Source organism: Leptodactylus fuscus (assembly GCF_031893055.1).
Source record: "Leptodactylus fuscus isolate aLepFus1 chromosome 2 unlocalized genomic scaffold, aLepFus1.hap2 SUPER_2_unloc_3, whole genome shotgun sequence".
Classification (NCBI taxonomy): Eukaryota; Metazoa; Chordata; class Amphibia; order Anura; family Leptodactylidae; genus Leptodactylus; species Leptodactylus fuscus.
In genome coordinates, this window is record NW_027439804.1 from 273,693 (window position 1) to 292,875 (window position 19,183).

Here is a 19,183-nt window from a genome sequence, read left to right on the forward strand (position 1 = left end):
GAAATACTAGATGAGAAACATTCTCCAACTAAAAGTCTGTCCAAAAAACAGTGTATCTAGGGGAGGGAATGACATCTCTTACCCATAGTAGGTGATGCACAGGAGCCCGCAGTATGGGTCTGACCCACCCGACGTACGTTTCGGCACATCTCACCAGCCTTCTTCCGGGGGTAGGATTTGGGGTTTTTTAAAATAGGGTTTTTTAAAAATCCTATTTGTTTCTATTTGCTATTTATTGAATTGAGATATGCCTTTTATGATTGGGCTGATTTATGAGAGTCGGTTACTCTGGATTTGATGATATTTAGACTCCCGTGTGCTATGCTTCTTTTGTTTTTACAGTTAAGTTACAGGTAAGGGTTGAGCGATTGGGATCGGAATTCCGTTCCCGATCTTTTTTAGGCGGGATTGGAATCCGATGGCAATCATGAAATTTACTTGATCGCCGATCAAGATCCAATCTTTTCAGATCCCGATCGCACAACCCTAGGCAGCACCTTTATGTTACGGTTTGTGCTATATGAGTATAGGGGTCTTCAGCCTTACTATTATTGCCGGCACTCCGAGGACCTCATCTTTGATTTCTTAAAGGGGCTCTATCAGCAAAATCATGCTGCTAGAGCCCCACATATGCTTGAATAGCCTTTAAAAAGGATATTCAGGCACCGGTAAAGTTATAGAGCAGGGGTCGGCACCTTTTTTGTTCAGCGTCCCAATTTAAATTAAAGGGGCTCTATCAGCAAAATTATGCTGCTAGAGCCCCACATATGCATGCATAGCCTTTAAAAAGGCTATTCAGGCACCGTAAATGTTATATTACACTACCCCCCCGTTTTAAAATAACCTAAAAAAGAATGTGCTCTACTTACCGAACGTGCACGCTGGGCGGGCATTCAGGGTGTGTCTTCATCTTCTTTCCCGCCTCTTCTTCCTCCGATGTCTTCGGGTTCCGTCCTCCTCCGGCGCTTGCTCGCGGACACTGATAAAAAAAAAATAGCTTGGGTGCATGCGCAGTAGCATGCGGCGTCTACTACGGCTACTGCGCATGTGCCCAGGCTATTTTTTTTTTTATCAGTGTCCGCGAGCAAGCGCCGGAGGAGGACGGGACCCGAAGACATCGGAGGAAGAAGAGGCGGGAAAGAAGATGAAGACACACCCTGAATGCCCGCCCAGCGTGCACGTTCGGTAAGTAGAGCACATTCTTTTTTAGGTTATTTTAAAACGGGGGGGTAGTGTAATATAACATTTACGGTGCCTGAATAGCCTTTTTAAAGGCTATGCACGCATATGTGGGGCTCTAGCAGCATAATTTTGCTGATAGAGCCCCTTTAATTTAATTTGGGACGCTGAACAAAAAAGGTGCCGACCCCTGCTCTACTACTAATACCCATAATCACGATACGCAGCAAAGAGTCTTCCCTGTATCCCAAAATAACCAGAGTTTCTGTACATTATTAGATACTAGCTGGTACCCGCGACTTGGTCTGCGGTGATTGTATTAGTGGGTATATACAGGTGCGGGTAAGGTTTTCGTACTGTGTATAAGGTATGGGATATGAAATGTAACTTTGTATCTTGTTTTTGCTGCAATTCTGAGAATACATGAGACTTTTGTGTTGGATGTGATTTGTATTTCAGCCGCTATACGGTGTTGGTATAAACTGTACATGGTGTCTTTGGGACAGAGGGATTACAAGTGAATATACTTCGATATACAACATTGTATGAGTTGTTATTTTCCGCCAGTACATGTCAGTTTTGGGCACAGGATATTCTTGAGCAGCCACATAAAGTCTGGCCCTGTGCATGACAGTTTAGTAACTCCATGCGCCTCTTAGTAATAGCAATTAACCCCATCATGTCCCTCACATTAACCCCTGTGTAAGAGTTACTGATAGAGATGAGCGAGTACTGTTGGGATCAGCCGATCCGAACAGCACGCTCGCATAGAAATGAATGGACGTAGCCGGCAAGCGGGGGGTTAAGCGCGCCGGCTACGTCCAAACGGAAGTACCAGGTACATCCATTCATTTCTATGGAGCGTGCTGTTTGGATCGGCTGATCCCAACAGTACTCGCTCATCTCTAGTTACTGATATGTGAGAGACTTGGAGGTAATAATTAAGTATCTTCATTACTGAGGTCTTTTATTAGTCCCTCCATATGTCTCACATATTAGTAACCCTTATATGGGGCACACAGGGGTTAATATAAAGGACATGATGGGGTTTATTCCTATTAATGTGAGGCACACAGGGGTTAATATGAGGGACATGATGGGGGTTATTCCTATTAATGTGAGGTACACAGGGGTTAATATGAGGGACATGATGGGGGTTATCCCTATTAATGTGAGGTACACAGGGGTTAATATGAGGACATGATGGGGTTTATTCCTATTAATGTGAGGCACACAGGGGTTAATATGAGGGACATGATGGGGGTTATTCCTATTAATGTGAGGTACACAGGGGTTAATATGAGGGACATGATGGGGGTTATTCCTATTAATGTGAGGTACACAGGGGTTAATATGAGGGACATGATGGGGGTTATCCCTATTAATGTGAGGTACACAGGGGTTAATATGAGGACATGATGGGGTTTATTCCTATTAATGTGAGGCACACAGGGGTTAATATGAGGGACATGATGGGGGTTATTCCTATTAATGTGAGGTACACAGGGGTTAATATGAGGGACATGATGGGGGTTATTCCTATTAATATGGGGCCCACAGGGGTTAATATGAGGGACATGATGGGGTTTATTCCTATTAATGTGAGGTACACAGGGGTTAATATGAGGGACATGATGGGGGTTATTCCTATTAATATGGGGCCCACAGGGGTTAATATGAGGGACATGATGGGGTTTATTCCTATTAATGTGAGGTACACAGGGGTTAATATGAGGGACAGGATGGGGGTTATCCCTATTAATGTGAGGCACACAGGGGTTAATATGAGGGACATGATGGGGATTATCCCTATTAATGTGAGGTACACAGGGGTTAATATGAGGGACATGATGGGGGTTATTCCTATTAATGTGAGGTACACAGGGGTTAATATGAGGGACATGATGGGGGTTATTCCTATTAATGTGAGGTACACAGGGGTTAATATGAGGGACATGATGGGGGTTATTCCTATTAATGTGAGGTACACAGGGGTTAATATGAGGGACATGATGGGGGTTATTCCTATTAATGTGAGGTACACAGGGGTTAATATGAGGGACATGATGGGGGTTATTCCTATTAATGTGAGGCACACAGGGGTTAATATGAAGGACATGATGGGGTTTATTCCTATTAATGTGAGGCACACAGGGGTTAATATGAGGGACATGATGGGGTTATTCCTATTATTGTGAGGCACACAGGGGTTAATATGAGGGACATGATGGGGGTTATTCCTATTAATGTGAGGCACACAGGGGTTAATATGAGGGGCATGATGGGGGTTATTGCTATTAATGTGAGGCACACAGGGGTTAATATGAGGCACATGGAGTTACTAACACTAAACTAATAACCCCAAATGCCTGACATTAATGAGAATAGGAACTAAAGGAAGGGAACTGTGTGTTTCTTACTGTCACTTTGCTAGCAGCTTTCTCTCCTCCTCTGGGAATGTTTGCAGGGTGCAGATGGCAGGAGCTATCACTATAGCAGGCAGGCAGAGACCTGAGCGATTAAGCTCCACCCCCTGGGTTTCCTGCACCCTTCTCAAAGGGGAGTGTCCTTATGCCTCAGCTCTAGCAGAGACTTCATGTAACTCTTGCAGGTCCTGTGCTGCTGGTGTGCCAGTGAAATATGGCAGGAGTGCCACTCTTGGCATGTGTGCCAGGGGTTGCTGACCTCTGCTGTAGGGGGTAATATGATTTTTTTTGTGGCTTGCTATGGTCCAAAGTGTGTGAGATTGCAGAGATAGTGATGTGAGTTTGGGTTTTGTGGGGGTCCTGGGAAAAACGTATGTGCGCTATTGTGACGAAAAGAAGCCTATTGCGCAATCGAGTGTAGGGACTATGTTTGTGGAAAATTTCAGCCAAATCGGAGGATCGGTTTTTGCGTGATTGACCGCCAAAGATCCGAACATCCAAAGTCACAAACATTTCACATTTATAATATTAATAGGATTAAACTTCACCTGTCACCTGCTTATCACCCCCAAACTAACAGTCAAACGGAACGTACAAACCAATCTCTAGAACAATACCCTCGCTGTTACATCTGCAGTATGATTGGGGAGACTTATTACCTTTTGCTGAATTCTCTTAGAACCATTTTTTGCAGATACCATCAAAGTATTCTCCCTAAAAATCGCGTCACTACAACAAAATCTAAGGATGTTATGGTAGACCATTGGAGCAGACTAGGTCTGACCTGATTGGCTCATCCACCTTGGAGGCCGTGTCACTACTTCACATTTAGTCCGCTCATGCCATCATCTGAGTGGTTTCACTATAGACAGGTGTCCCACTTTATGGCTGTTTGGCCATAATGACCATCGTGATGTTTGGAGGAAAAAAGGAGAAGCTTGCAAGCCTGAGAACATTATCCCAAATGTGAAACCTGGGGTGGGGAGGAACCGGTGCACGTTACAAAATAGATGGCATCAAATGAATAATAATAATAATAATAATAATAATACATTTTATTTATATAGCGCCAACATATTCCACAGCGCTGTACAATTTGTAGGGTTCAAATACAGAAAGATACATTACAAAGAAAATCATTTCACACAATGGGACTGAGGGCCCTGCTCACAAGAGCTTACAATCTATGAGGTAGAGGGGGTGACACAAGAGGTAGCAGGGGTGGCATTGCTTATACAGGGGTCAGACACTTCTGTAATAGAGGTGACTGTCATTACACAAACATAAGACTTTATGAGCCGTCACCAATGTAGCGACCGGCACAGACCGGAGGCCTCGCTGTAGCGACCGGCACAGACCCGAGGCCTCGCTGTAGCGACCGGCACAGACCCGAGGCCTCGCTGTAGCGACCGGCACAGACCGGAGGCCTCGCTGTAGCGACCGGCACAGACCGGAGGCCTCGCTGTAGCGTCTAGCCTGATAGATGAGCCTGGCCGCTGCGTTCAGAATAGATTGTAGAGGAGAGAGTTTAGTGAGGGGAAGACGGATTAGTAAGGAGTTACAGTAGTCAAGGCGAGAATGAATCAGAGAGACAATAAGTGTCTTTAGTGTATCTCTGGTAAGGAAAGGGTGTATTCTGGAGATGTTTTTGAGGTGGAGGTGACATGAACGTGCGAGTGATTCAATATGAGGGGTGAAGGAAAGGTCTGCGTCACACATGACCCCGAGGCAGCGGGCCTACTGCCTAGGAGTTATAGTAAGGCCTGAGACTGCAATGGATATATCAGGGACAGATCTGTTAGATGGTGGAAACAGTAGTAGTTCAGTCTTAGAGAGATTAAGAGAAGAAAATATTATGTGGCAACATCTCAAGACATCAGCCAGGAAGTTAAAGCTTGGGTGCAAATGGTTCTTCCAAATAGATAAAGACCCAAAGCATCTGCCAAACTGGTTACAACGAGGTTTCAGGATAATTACCGGTAAGTAGAGATGAGCGAACAGTGTTCTATCGAACACATGTTCGATCGGATATCAGGCTGTTCGATGTGTTCGATTCGAATCGAACATCACGTGGCAAACTCCAAAAAAATTCGATTCCCCTCCCACCTTCCCTGGCACTTTTTGGCACCAATAACAGCGCAGGGGAGGTGGGACAGGAACTACGACACCGGAGGCATCGAAAAAAATCGGAAAAAGTCATTGGCTGCCGAAATCAGGTGACCTCCATTTTAGACGAATAGTGGATTTCAAATCCGGGTCATATGAGAATGTGAACTTTGTGACTATGAGACAGGGATAGCTGTACAGGCAGGGATAGCTAGGGAGAACCTTTATTTAGGGGGAATGTTATTAAAAATAACTTTATGGGGCTCTATCGGGTGTGTAATTGTGATTTTTGTGACATAAACTTTTCCCCATAGAAATGCATTGGCCAGTGCTGATTGGCCAGAGTACGGAACTCTACCAATCAGCGCTGGCTCTGCTGGAGGAGGCGGAGTCTAAGATCGCTCCACACCAGTCTCCATTCAGGTCCGACCTTAGACTCCGCCTCCTCCAGCAGAGCCAGCGCTGATTGGCTGAAGGCTGGCCAATGCATTCCTATGCGAATGCAGAGACTTAGCAGTGCTGAGCCAGTTCTGCTCAACTACACATCTGATGCAAACTCGGCTCTGCTACATCTGATGCACACTCGGCTCTGCTGCTGCATCAGATGTAGCAGAGCCGAGTGTGCATCAGATGTAGCAGAGCCGAGTGTGCATCAGATGTAGCAGAGCCGAGTGTGCATCAGATGTAGCAGAGCCGAGTGTGCACACTCAGCTCTGCTACATCAGATGTAGCAATCTGATGTAGCAGAGTCGAGGGTGCACTAGAACCCCTGTGCAAACTCAGCTCACGCTAATAGAATGCATTGGCCAGCGCTGATTGGCCAGAGTACGGAATTCGACCAATCAGCACTGGCTCTGCTGGAGGAGGCGGAGTCTAAGATCGCTCCACACCAGACTGATGTAGCAGTGCCGAGTGTGCATCAGATGTGTAGTTGAGCAGAACTGGCTCAGCACTGCTAAGTCTCTGCATTCGCATAGGAATGCATTGGCTAGCCTTCAGCCAATCAGCGCTGGCTCTGCCGGAGGAGGCGGAGTCTAAGGTCGGACCTGAATGGAGACTGGTGTGGAGCGATCTTAGACTCCGCCTCCTCCAGCAGAGCCAGCGCTGATTGGTCGAATTCCGTACTCTGGCCAATCAGCGCTGGCCAATGCATTTCTATGGGGAAAAGTTAGCTTGCGAAAATCGCAAACTGACAGGGATTTCCATGAAATAAAGTGACTTTTATGCCCCCAGACATGCTTCCCCTGCTGTCCCAGTGTCATTCCAGGGTGTTGGTATCATTTCCTGGGGTGTCATAGTGGACTTGGTGACCCTCCTGAGACGGATTTGGGTTTCCCCCTTAACGAGTTTATGTTCCCCATAGACTATAATGGGGTTCGAAACCCATTCGAACACACGAACAGTGAGCAGCTGTTTGAATCGAATTTCGAACCTCGAACATTTTAGTGTTCGCTCATCTCTACCGGTAAGTCAAAGTTTTGGAGGGGCCATTGCAAAGCCCTGATCTCAGTCCTATAGAAAAGGCAGGTGCGAGCAAGACAACGACAAACTGACTCAGGGACACCAGTAATGTCAGGAGGAGGAACCGGCCCAAATTCTTACCAACTGTTGTGGGAAGCTTGTGGAAGAAGATCCAAGATGTGTGACCCAAGTGCTACAGTGTAAGAGCAATGGGACCAAAAACTAAGGAAACAAAGTCCTAAAAATGCCTTAAGAACTAGAAATTGTATAGAAAGGTGCAGGAGCCCGGACAGTGTCAAACACAGTTGAAGTGATGTCATAGTGACAGTGACGTTTGTGTCTATGGGACATCAGAGGATACAGACTCAGTTTTCCATACACTTCGCTGACACTCATTTTTACATATTTAAATTAGTCCACAAATTATCTGTTTTTTTGGGGAAAAGGTTCTTTAGACAAACATGGAGGTAAAAGGAAATAACCATTGGTTTTGTAGAACAATTAGGCATATAGATGACTTGTGAAGGTGCGAGGGGCTTATTAGTATGTGGAGAAAGATTAGTGACTGTGAGATCCTTGTCTGGTGACCTCCTCTGGATCCGCACTGTGGAGTTACAGACCCGACATGTTGGACCTTATCTATGATCTGCCATATTGTGGATTGTTTAATATCTCAAATAGGGACAGTGAGGGATGGTTGCCGTTTATTGCTGTAATTTGCACAATGTGAATAGATCCAAATAGTTGACTAACTGAAATCCCCGAATCCCAGGGACAGTGAGGAGCCCAAGTTTTGTGAACACCCCTGGGCCTAGTGCATTGAATACAGAACACACAGTAGTCAGGAGAGTTGTCAGATTCTCCATAAGGAAGACGATGCTGACTATCAATAATCCCAATAACCAGTGACTGCAGTTACTCATCATGGTCATATAGAGGGCGCTATAAGTGTAGGCATCAGACATCTGGGATCCACCGAAAACCATTATACTCTTAGGAAACTTGGATGAAACTGCCAGTAACCTATTACTGCCCGAGGTGAGAATTGTGGGGTGTGGGTCAGACGCGAGGCGGTTTTCCTTCTTTAGTATTATAATCAATGCTGACGTTTCGGCTTTCTGCACCAAACCCCTAAATGACACACAACATGTAAGGAAATCCACCCAGCTTTATTATGGCTGTAAGCGATCTGAAAACCTTCTGAAATGACCGCTGAATGTCCTTATTCCGCATGCTATAAATGATGGGGTTCAGCATCGGTATGGCCACGGTGTAGACCACTGACGCCACGCGGTCCATCTCCACAGAGTGACTCGATCTCGGCTTTAGATAGATGAAGAAAAGACTTCCATAATATAAACTGAAGACCAGAAAGTGCGACACGCAAGTAGAAGTCGTTCTTCTGCGTCCTTCATCGGAGTGGAGTCTCAGTATATTGGACACTATGAGAATATAGGAGACCACCACCATCAATGCTGAGCCCCCCTCATTGAAACCGCAGAAGGTAAAGAGGACAACTTCATTAACAGACGTGTCCGAACACGAGAGCTTCAGTAGGGGAGGAATATCACAGAAGAAGTAATCGATTTCAGACTTACAGAACGAAAGGTTGAAGGTGAAGCAAGTGTGAAATAGCGACTGTACGAGACCCCACGCGTACGCGCCACCCACCAGCCGCATGCACAGCTTCTGAGTCATGATAGACTGATATCTCAAAGGGTTGCAAACCGCAAGATATCGGTCATAAGCCATAAGAGCCAAGAGAATACTCTCCGAAGAGATCAAGACAGCAAAGAGGAACATCTGCATGACACAACTCATACGTGAGATGGACTTGTCCTTCAGGAGGAAGGTGCTGAGCATCTTGGGGGTTATTACTGTGCAGTAAATTATATCCAGGAATGCCAGATTTCCTAAGAAGAAGTACATGGGTCTATGGAGTTGTCTATTATAATAGATGGCAAGTAGAATGGTGGAGTTTCCGAGAAGTGTAAAGACATAAATGATCAAAAAGATTGTAAAGAGAAGTATCAAGAAGTCCGTGCGAGAGGAGAAGCCAAGCAGGGTGAAGCTACTCACATGGCTCAGGTTCTTCTCCATCACTGTTGTTGACTTTCTATTATGGACAAGGTCATGGGACGACTTGCATTTAACCAATGTTTTACCTACAAAAAAGAGAGAATTTGCTCTGTCAGACATTTACAACTAGATCAGTGCAGGAGAAAAGGCCAAAGGACACCCCGGTCATGAGCAAGGTGGCATCACATCTAAGAGGTCATCTACGGGGAGCCATCATGGTAATGGGGCTCGTCTAAAGAAGAATATTCTAGTAATTCCATGAATCTCATTACATAGCAAATGTAGACACGAGGCCAGAGACTTTATGTATCAGGGACGTACGTGGTGACAACCAGGACTTTGGGGAAAGATCATAACTCCTGCAGAATATTACTGATGTAGACATTGGCGCTTTATTCTCCACTCGAGGCACAACCCGCATGTACGGAGAAGGTTGATGTCATTCCGATGATGTCTACAATCTGATGATGTCGCTTCTCAGTTATAGAGGATCATTCTAGCCTTTGGTAATTCTCCATAGGTGTTCTCATGGTATATGGTGGAGATATCCTACTAATATTCTACATGTGACAGTTTGGATGTTTGTTCCTCAATCACATAAACCACTGAGCGGATTTGGCTGAGATTTGTCCCATAGATACTCTGTAACCTGGAGTAACACATCGGCTACTTTGTATCTCGGTAAATGACATGGCTTCACTACTGTTCTGGATTTATGGTCACACTAGCTGGTACCCGCGACTTGGTCTGCGGTGATTGTAGTAGTGGGTATATACAGGCGCGGGTAAGGTTTTCGTACTGTGTATAAGGTAAGGGAGGGACGTAGCTGAATGAAATAAGCGCAGGCCGTCATGACTGGGATTCCTTAGTCGTGCATGAGCCTGCTCTGCAGCACGTTAGGGGTTAACTCCTGATTAGTTGTTTACCGTTCATGGCCCGGTCTCCAGGTGGCGACCGGGCCATGACCCCCCCTGGGGATATATATATAGCCCCTCTCTCTCCCTATCTTCCCTGTGCCTGCCCTGAAGCAAAATCTTTCCCTCCTTCCCGACCTAATTTTTCTTGTCTTGATATTTGGTTGTGTCTTTTTGTTTTTTCTCTTTTTGCTTTTCAGGTTACCGTCCTCTCTGTCACGACAGCCGGCGGTTGGAAGGTCTGTCAGGGCACGCTTTGAGGTCATTTGGGGGAGAATATTGGGGGCCCAAGGTGTAGGGTACCCCCCCACTGTTCAGTGATGCACTATGGGAGAAAGTACGTCAAATAATTATTAATGAGTTGTTTTGCACAAGCAGTATTCTGGACTATTGTCTGCTCTCGAGTCGGAGTGTTGCGGCTGGGAGTTGTTATTTACTGCTGTCCTTTTGGTGGGCCCTGCCAGATCTTCCATTTAATAAGTTGTTTACTTCAATTTGTTATACTAATTATTAATAAATTGGCTGTTGTGGCCGTTCTAATCCATCGGAATTTGGTGTCCGCCTGAGTTATTTTAGGTTAAGTGTCAGGGTATTCAATCAGGGGGGTGGGGGTTGGAGGGGGGGTGGGCAGGGGTAACATTCTGGTGTCCTGAAGGACGTAGGGATATCCCAGTCATGGGATATGACATGTAACTGTTTATCTTGTTGTTGCTGTAATTCTGAGAATACATGAGACTTTTGTGTAATTTGTATTTCAGCCGCTATATATACGGTGTTGGTATAAACTGTACATAGTGTCTTTGGGACAGAGGGATTTCAGGTTAATATACTTTGATATACGACATTGTATGATTTGTTATTTTCCGCCAGTACATGTAAGTTTGGGGCACAGAATACTCTTGAGCAGCAACATAAAGTCTGGCCCTGTGCATGACAGTTTAGTAACTCCATGCGCCTCTTAGTAATAGCAATTAACCCCATCATGTCCCTCACATTAACCCCAGTGTAAGAGTTACTGATAGAGATGAGCGAGTACTGTTGGGATCAGCCGATCCGAACAGCACGCTCGCATAGAAATGAATGGACGTAGCCGGCACGCGGGGGGTTAAGCGAAACGGCTACGTCCAAGCGGAAGTACCAGGTGCATCCATTCATTTCTATGGAGCGTGCTGTTCGGGTCGGCTGATCCCAACAATACTCGCTCATCTCTAGTTACTGATATGTGAGAGACTTGGAGGTAATAATTAAGTATCTTCATTACTGAGGTCTTTTATTAGTACCTCCATATGTCTCACATATTAGTAACCTTTATATGGGGCACACAGGGGTTAATATGAGGGACATGATGGGGTTTATTCCTATTAATGTGAGGCACACAGGGGTTAATATGAGGGACATGATGGGGGTTATTGCTATTAATGTGGGGCACACAGGGGTTAATATGAGGGACATGATGGGGTTTATTCCTATTAATGTGAGGCACACAGGGGTTAATATGAGGGACATGATGGGGGTTATTCCTATTAATGTGAGGCACACAGGGGTTAATATGAGGGACATGATGGGGTTATTCCTATTAATGTGAGGCACACGGGGTTAATATGAGGGACATGATGGGGGTTATTGCTAATAATGTGGGGCACACAGGGGTTAATATGAGGGACATGATGGGGTTATTCCTATTAATGTGAGGCACACGGGGTTAATATGAGGGACATGATGGGGTTATTCCTATTAATGTGAGGCACACAGGGGTTAATATGAGGGACATGATGGGGTTATTCCTATTAATGTGAGGCACACGGGGTTAATATGAGGCACATGGAGTTACTAACACTAAACTAATAACCCCAAATGCCTGACATTAATGAGAATAGGAACTAAAGGAAGGGAGCTGTGTGTTTCTTACTGTCACTTTGCTAGCAGCTTCCTCTCCTCCTCCGGGAACGTTTGCAGGATGCAGATGGCAGGAGCTATCACTATAGCAGGCAGGCAGAGACCTGAGCGATTAAGCTCCACCCCCTGGGTTTCCTGCACCCCTCTCAAAGGGGAGTGTCCTTATGCCTCAGCTCTAGCAGAGACTTCATGTAACTCTTGCAGGTCCTGTGCTGCTGGTGTGCCAGTGAAATATTGCAGGAGTGCCACTCTTAGCACGTGTGCCAGGGGTTGCTGACCTCTGCTGTAGGGGGTAATATGAATTTTGTGGCTTGCTATGGTCCAAAGTGTGTGAGATTGCAGAGATAGTGATGTGAGTTTGGGTTTTGTGGGGGTCCTGTGAAAAACGTATGTGCGCTATTGTGACGAAAAGTAGCCTATTGCGCAATCCAGTGTAGTGACTATGTTTGTGGAAAATTTCAGCCAAATCGGAGGAGCGGTTTTTACGTGATTGACCGCCAAAGATCCGAACATCCAAAGTCACAAACATTTCACATTTATAATATTAATAGGATTAATAGGATACTATATTACACTGCTCCTGCAGTCACTTCTCTCAGGTTCTCATGGTGCTCTGTACATTATTATACTAATCCCATGGTGCTGTACATTATTATATTAATCCCATGGTGCTGTACATTATTATATCACATGGTGCTGTACATTATTATATTAATCCCATGGTGCTCTGTACATTATTATATTAATCCCATGGTGCTCTGTACATTATTATACTAATCCCATGGTGCTGTACATTATTATATTAATCCCATGGTGCTGTACATTATTATATTAATCCCATGGTGCTCTGTACATTATTATATTAATCCCATGGTGCTCTGTACATTATTATATTAATCCCATGGTGCCCTGTACATTATTATATTACTCCCATGGTGCTCTGTACATTATTATATTAATCCCATGGTGTTCTGTACATTATTATATTAATCCCATGGTGCTCTGTACATTATTATATTAATCCCATGGTGCTCTGTACATTATTATATTAATCCCATGGTGCTGTACATTATTATATTAATCCCATGGTGCTCTGTACATTATTATATTACTCCCATGGTGCTCTGTACATTATTATATTAATCCCATGGTGCTCTGTACATTATTATATTAATCCCATGGTGCTGTACATTATTATATTAATCCCATGGTGCTCTGTACATTATTATATTAATCCCATGGTGCCCTGTACATTATTATATTACTCCCATGGTGCTCTGTACATTATTATATTAATCCCATGGTGCTCTGTACATTATTATATTAATCCCATGGTGCTGTACATTATTATATTAATCCCATGGTGCTCTGTACATTATTATATTAATCCCATGGTGCCCTGTACATTATTATATTACTCCCATGGTGCTCTGTACATTATTATATTAATCCTATGGTGCTCTGTACATTATTATATTAATCCCATGGTGTTCTGTACATTATTATATTAATCCCATGGTGCTCTGTACATTATTATATTAATCCCATGGTGCTCTGTACATTATTATATTAATCCCATGTGATCTGTACATTATTATATTAATCCCATGGTGCTGTACATTATTATATTAATCCTGAGGTGCGGTACATTATTATATTAATCCCATGGTGCTCTGTACATTATTATAATAATCCCATGGTGCTCTGTACATTATTATATTAATCCCATGGTGCTGTACATTATTATATTAATCCCATGGTGCTCTGTACATTATTATATTACTCCCATGGTGCTGTACATTATTATATTAATCCTGAGGTGCGGTACATTATTATATTAATCCCATGGTGCTCTGTACATTATTATATTAATCCCATGGTGCTCTGTACATTATTATATTAATCCCATGGTGCTGTACATTATTATATTAATCCCATGGTGCTGTACATTGTTATATTAATCCCATGGTGCTCTGTACATTATTATATTAATCCCATGGTGCTCTGTACATTATTATATTAATCCCATGGTGCTCTGTACATTATTATATTAATCCCATGGTGCTCTGTACATTATTATATTAATCCCATGATGCTTTGTACATTATTATATTAATCCCATGGTGCTCTGTACATTATTATATTAATCCCATGGTGCTCTGTACATTATTATATTAATCCCATGGTGCTCTGTACATTATTATATTAATCCCATGGTGCTCTGCTCTGTACATTATTATATTAATCCCATGGTGCTCTGTACATTATTATATTAATCCCATGGTGCCCTGTACATTATTATATTACTCCCATGGTGCTCTGTACATTATTATATTAATCCCATGGTGTTCTGTACATTATTATATTAATCCCATGTGCTCTGTACATTATTATATTAATCCCATGGTGCTCTGTACATTATTATATTACTCCCATGGTGCTGTACATTATTATATTAATCCTGAGGTGCGGTACATTATTATATTAATCCCATGGTGCTCTGTACATTATTGTATTAATCCCATGGTGCTCTGTACATTATTACATTACTCCCATGGTGCTGTACATTATTATATTAATCCCATGGTGTTCTGTACATTATTATATTAATCCCATGGTGCTCTGTACATTATTATATTAATCCCATGTGCTCTGTACATTATTATATTAATCCCATGGTGCTCTGTACATTATTATATTAATCCCATGGTGCTCTGTACATTATTATATTAATCCCATGTGCTCTGTACATTATTATATTAATCCCATGGTGCTCTGTACATTATTATATTACTCCCATGGTGCTGTACATTATTATATTAATCCTGAGGTGCGGTACATTATTATATTAATCCCATGGTGCTCTGTACATTATTGTATTAATCCCATGGTGCTCTGTACATTATTATATTACTCCCATGGTGCTGTACATTATTATATTAATCCCATGGTGTTCTGTACATTATTATATTAATCCCATGGTGCTCTGTACATTATTATATTAATCCCATGTGCTCTGTACATTATTATATTAATCCCATGGTGCTCTGTACATTATTATATTAATCCCATGGTGCTCTGTACATTATTATATTAATCCCATGTGCTCTGTACATTATTATATTAATCCCATGGTGCTCTGTACATTATTATATTACTCCCATGGTGCTGTACATTATTATATTAATCCTGAGGTGCGGTACATTATTATATTAATCCCATGGTGCTCTGTACATTATTGTATTAATCCCATGGTGCTCTGTACATTATTATATTACTCCCATGGTGCTGTACATTATTATATTAATCCCATGGTGTTCTGTACATTATTATATTAATCCCATGGTGCTCTGTACATTATTATACTAATCCCATGGTGCTGTACATTATTATATTAATCCCATGGTGCTGTACATTATTATATTAATCCCATGGTGCTCTGTACATTATTATATTAATCCCATGGTGCTCTGTACATTATTATATTAATCCCATGGTGCCCTGTACATTATTATATTACTCCCATGGTGCTCTGTACATTATTATATTAATCCCATGGTGCTCTGTACATTATTATATTAATCCCATGGTGTTCTGTACATTATTATATTAATCCCATGGTGCTCTGTACATTATTATATTAATCCCATGGTGCTCTGTACATTATTATATTACTCCCATGGTGCTCTGTACATTATTATATTAATCCCATGGTGCTCTGTACATTATTATATTAATCCCATGGTGCTGTACATTATTATATTAATCCCATGGTGCTCTGTACATTATTATATTAATCCCATGGTGCCCTGTACATTATTATATTACTCCCATGGTGCTCTGTACATTATTATATTAATCCCATGGTGCTCTGTACATTATTATATTAATCCCATGGTGCTGTACATTATTATATTAATCCCATGGTGCTCTGTACATTATTATATTAATCCCATGGTGCCCTGTACATTATTATATTACTCCCATGGTGCTCTGTACATTATTATATTAATCCCATGGTGCTCTGTACATTATTATATTAATCCCATGGTGTTCTGTACATTATTATATTAATCCCATGGTGCTCTGTACATTATTATATTAATCCCATGGTGCTCTGTACATTATTATATTAATCCCATGTGATCTGTACATTATTATATTAATCCCATGGTGCTGTACATTATTATATTAATCCTGAGGTGCGGTACATTATTATATTAATCCCATGGTGCTCTGTACATTATTATAATAATCCCATGGTGCTCTGTACATTATTATATTAATCCCATGGTGCTGTACATTATTATATTAATCCCATGGTGCTCTGTACATTATTATATTACTCCCATGGTGCTGTACATTATTATATTAATCCTGAGGTGCGGTACATTATTATATTAATCCCATGGTGCTCTGTACATTATTATATTAATCCCATGGTGCTCTGTACATTATTATATTAATCCCATGGTGCTGTACATTATTATATTAATCCCATGGTGCTGTACATTGTTATATTAATCCCATGGTGCTCTGTACATTATTATATTAATCCCATGATGCTTTGTACATTATTATATTAATCCCATGGTGCTCTGTACATTATTATATTAATCCCATGGTGCTCTGTACATTATTATATTAATCCCATGGTGCTCTGTACATTATTATATTAATCCCATGGTGCTCTGCTCTGTACATTATTATATTAATCCCATGGTGCTCTGTACATTATTATATTAATCCCATGGTGCCCTGTACATTATTATATTACTCCCATGGTGCTCTGTACATTATTATATTAATCCCATGGTGTTCTGTACATTATTATATTAATCCCATGTGCTCTGTACATTATTATATTAATCCCATGGTGCTCTGTACATTATTATATTACTCCCATGGTGCTGTACATTATTATATTAATCCTGAGGTGCGGTACATTATTATATTAATCCCATGTGCTCTGTACATTATTATATTAATCCCATGTGCTCTGTACATTATTATATTAATCCCATGGTGCTGTACATTATTATATTAATCCTGAGGTGCGGTACATTATTATATTAATTCCATGGTGCTCTGTACATTATTATATTAATCCCATGGTGCTCTGTACATTATTATATTAATCCCATGGTGCTGTACATTATTATATTAATCCTGAGGTGCGGTACATTATTATATTAATTCCATGGTGCTCTGTACATTATTATATTAATCCCATGGTGCTCTGTACATTATTATATTAATCCCATGGTGCTCTGTACATTATTATATTAATCCCATGTGCTCTGTACATTATTATATTAATCCCATGGTGCTCTGTACATTATTATATTACTCCCATGGTGCTGTACATTATTATATTAATCCCATGGTGTTCTGTACATTATTATATTAATCCCATGGTGCTCTGTACATTATTATATTAATCCCATGTGCTCTGTACATTATTATATTAATCCCATGGTGCTCTGTACATTATTATATTAATCCCATGGTGCTCTGTACATTATTATATTAATCCCATGTGCTCTGTACATTATTATATTAATCCCATGGTGCTCTGTACATTATTATGTTACTCCCATGGTGCTGTACATTATTATATTAATCCTGAGGTGCGGTACATTATTATATTAATCCCATGGTGCTCTGTACATTATTATATTAATCCCATGGTGCTCTGTACATTATTATATTAATTCCATGGTGCTCTGTACATTATTGTATTAATCCCATGGTGCTCTGTACATTATTATATTAATCCCATGGTGCTCTGTACATTATTATATTAATCCCATGGTGCTCTGTACATTATTATATTAATCCCATGGTGCTCTGTACATTATTATATTACTCCCATGGTGCTGTACATTATTATATTAATCCTGAGGTGCGGTACATTATTATATTAATCCCATGGTGCTCTGTACATTATTGTATTAATCCCATGGTGCTCTGTACATTATTATATTACTCCCATGGTGCTGTACATTATTATATTAATCCCATGGTGTTCTGTACATTATTATATTAATCCCATGGTGCTCTGTACATTATTATATTAATCCCATGTGCTCTGTACATTATTATATTAATCCCATGGTGCTCTGTACATTATTATATTAATCCCATGGTGCTCTGTACATTATTATATTAATCCCATGTGCTCTGTACATTATTATATTAATCCCATGGTGCTCTGTACATTATTATGTTACTCCCATGGTGCTGTACATTATTATATTAATCCTGAGGTGCGGTACATTATTATATTAATCCCATGGTGCTCTGTACATTATTATATTAATCCCATGGTGCTCTGTACATTATTATATTAATTCCATGGTGCTCTGTACATTATTGTATTAATCCCATGGTGCTCTGTACATTATTATATTAATCCCATGGTGCTCTGTACATTATTATATTAATCCCATGGTGCTCTGTACATTATTATATTAATCCCATGGTGCTCTGTACATTATTATATTAATCCCATGGTGCTCTGTACATTATTATATTAATTCTGAGGTGTGGTACATTATTATATTACTCCCATAGTGCTCTGTACATTATTATATTAATCCCATGGTGTTCTGTACATTATTATATTAATCCCATGGTGCTCTGTACATTATTATATTAATCCCATGGTGCTCTGTACATTATTATATTAATCCCATGGTGCTCTGTACATTATTATATTAATCCCATGGTGCTCTGTACATTATTATATTAATCCCATGCTGCTCTGTACATTATTATATTAATCCCATGGTGCTCTGTACATTATTATATTAATCCCATGGTGCTCTGTACATTATTATATTAATTCTGAGGTGTGGTACATTATTATATTACTCCCATAGTGCTCTGTACATTATTATATTAATCCCATGGTGCTCTGTACATTATTGTATTAATCCCATGGTGCTCTGTACATTATTATATTAATCCCATGGTGCTCTGTACATTATTATATTAATCCCATGTGCTGTACATTATTATATTAATCCCATGTGCTGTACATTATTATATTAATCCCATGGTGCTCTGTACATTATTATATTAATCCCATGGTGCTCTGTACATTATTATATTAATCCC

The 19,183-nt window shown here is 41.1% G+C and overlaps 1 protein-coding gene across 1 annotated transcript; it reads right to left on the reverse strand.

Annotated features, from left to right (window-relative positions):
* Nucleotides 1-8,303: 8,303 nt before the first annotated feature.
* Nucleotides 8,304-9,272, reverse strand: LOC142186337 (olfactory receptor 8U9-like). The gene has a single exon (XM_075261164.1). The coding sequence runs from the start codon at nt 9,270-9,272 to the stop codon at nt 8,304-8,306; it is 969 nt and encodes a 322-aa protein (XP_075117265.1).
* Nucleotides 9,273-19,183: the final 9,911 nt, after the last annotated feature.

What these genes read in the sequence shown, in the direction of transcription:
- LOC142186337 (XM_075261164.1), bottom strand. Translation starts at nt 9,272, where the DNA reads ATGGAGAAGAACCTGAGCCATGTGAGTAGCTTCACCCTGCTTGGCTTC.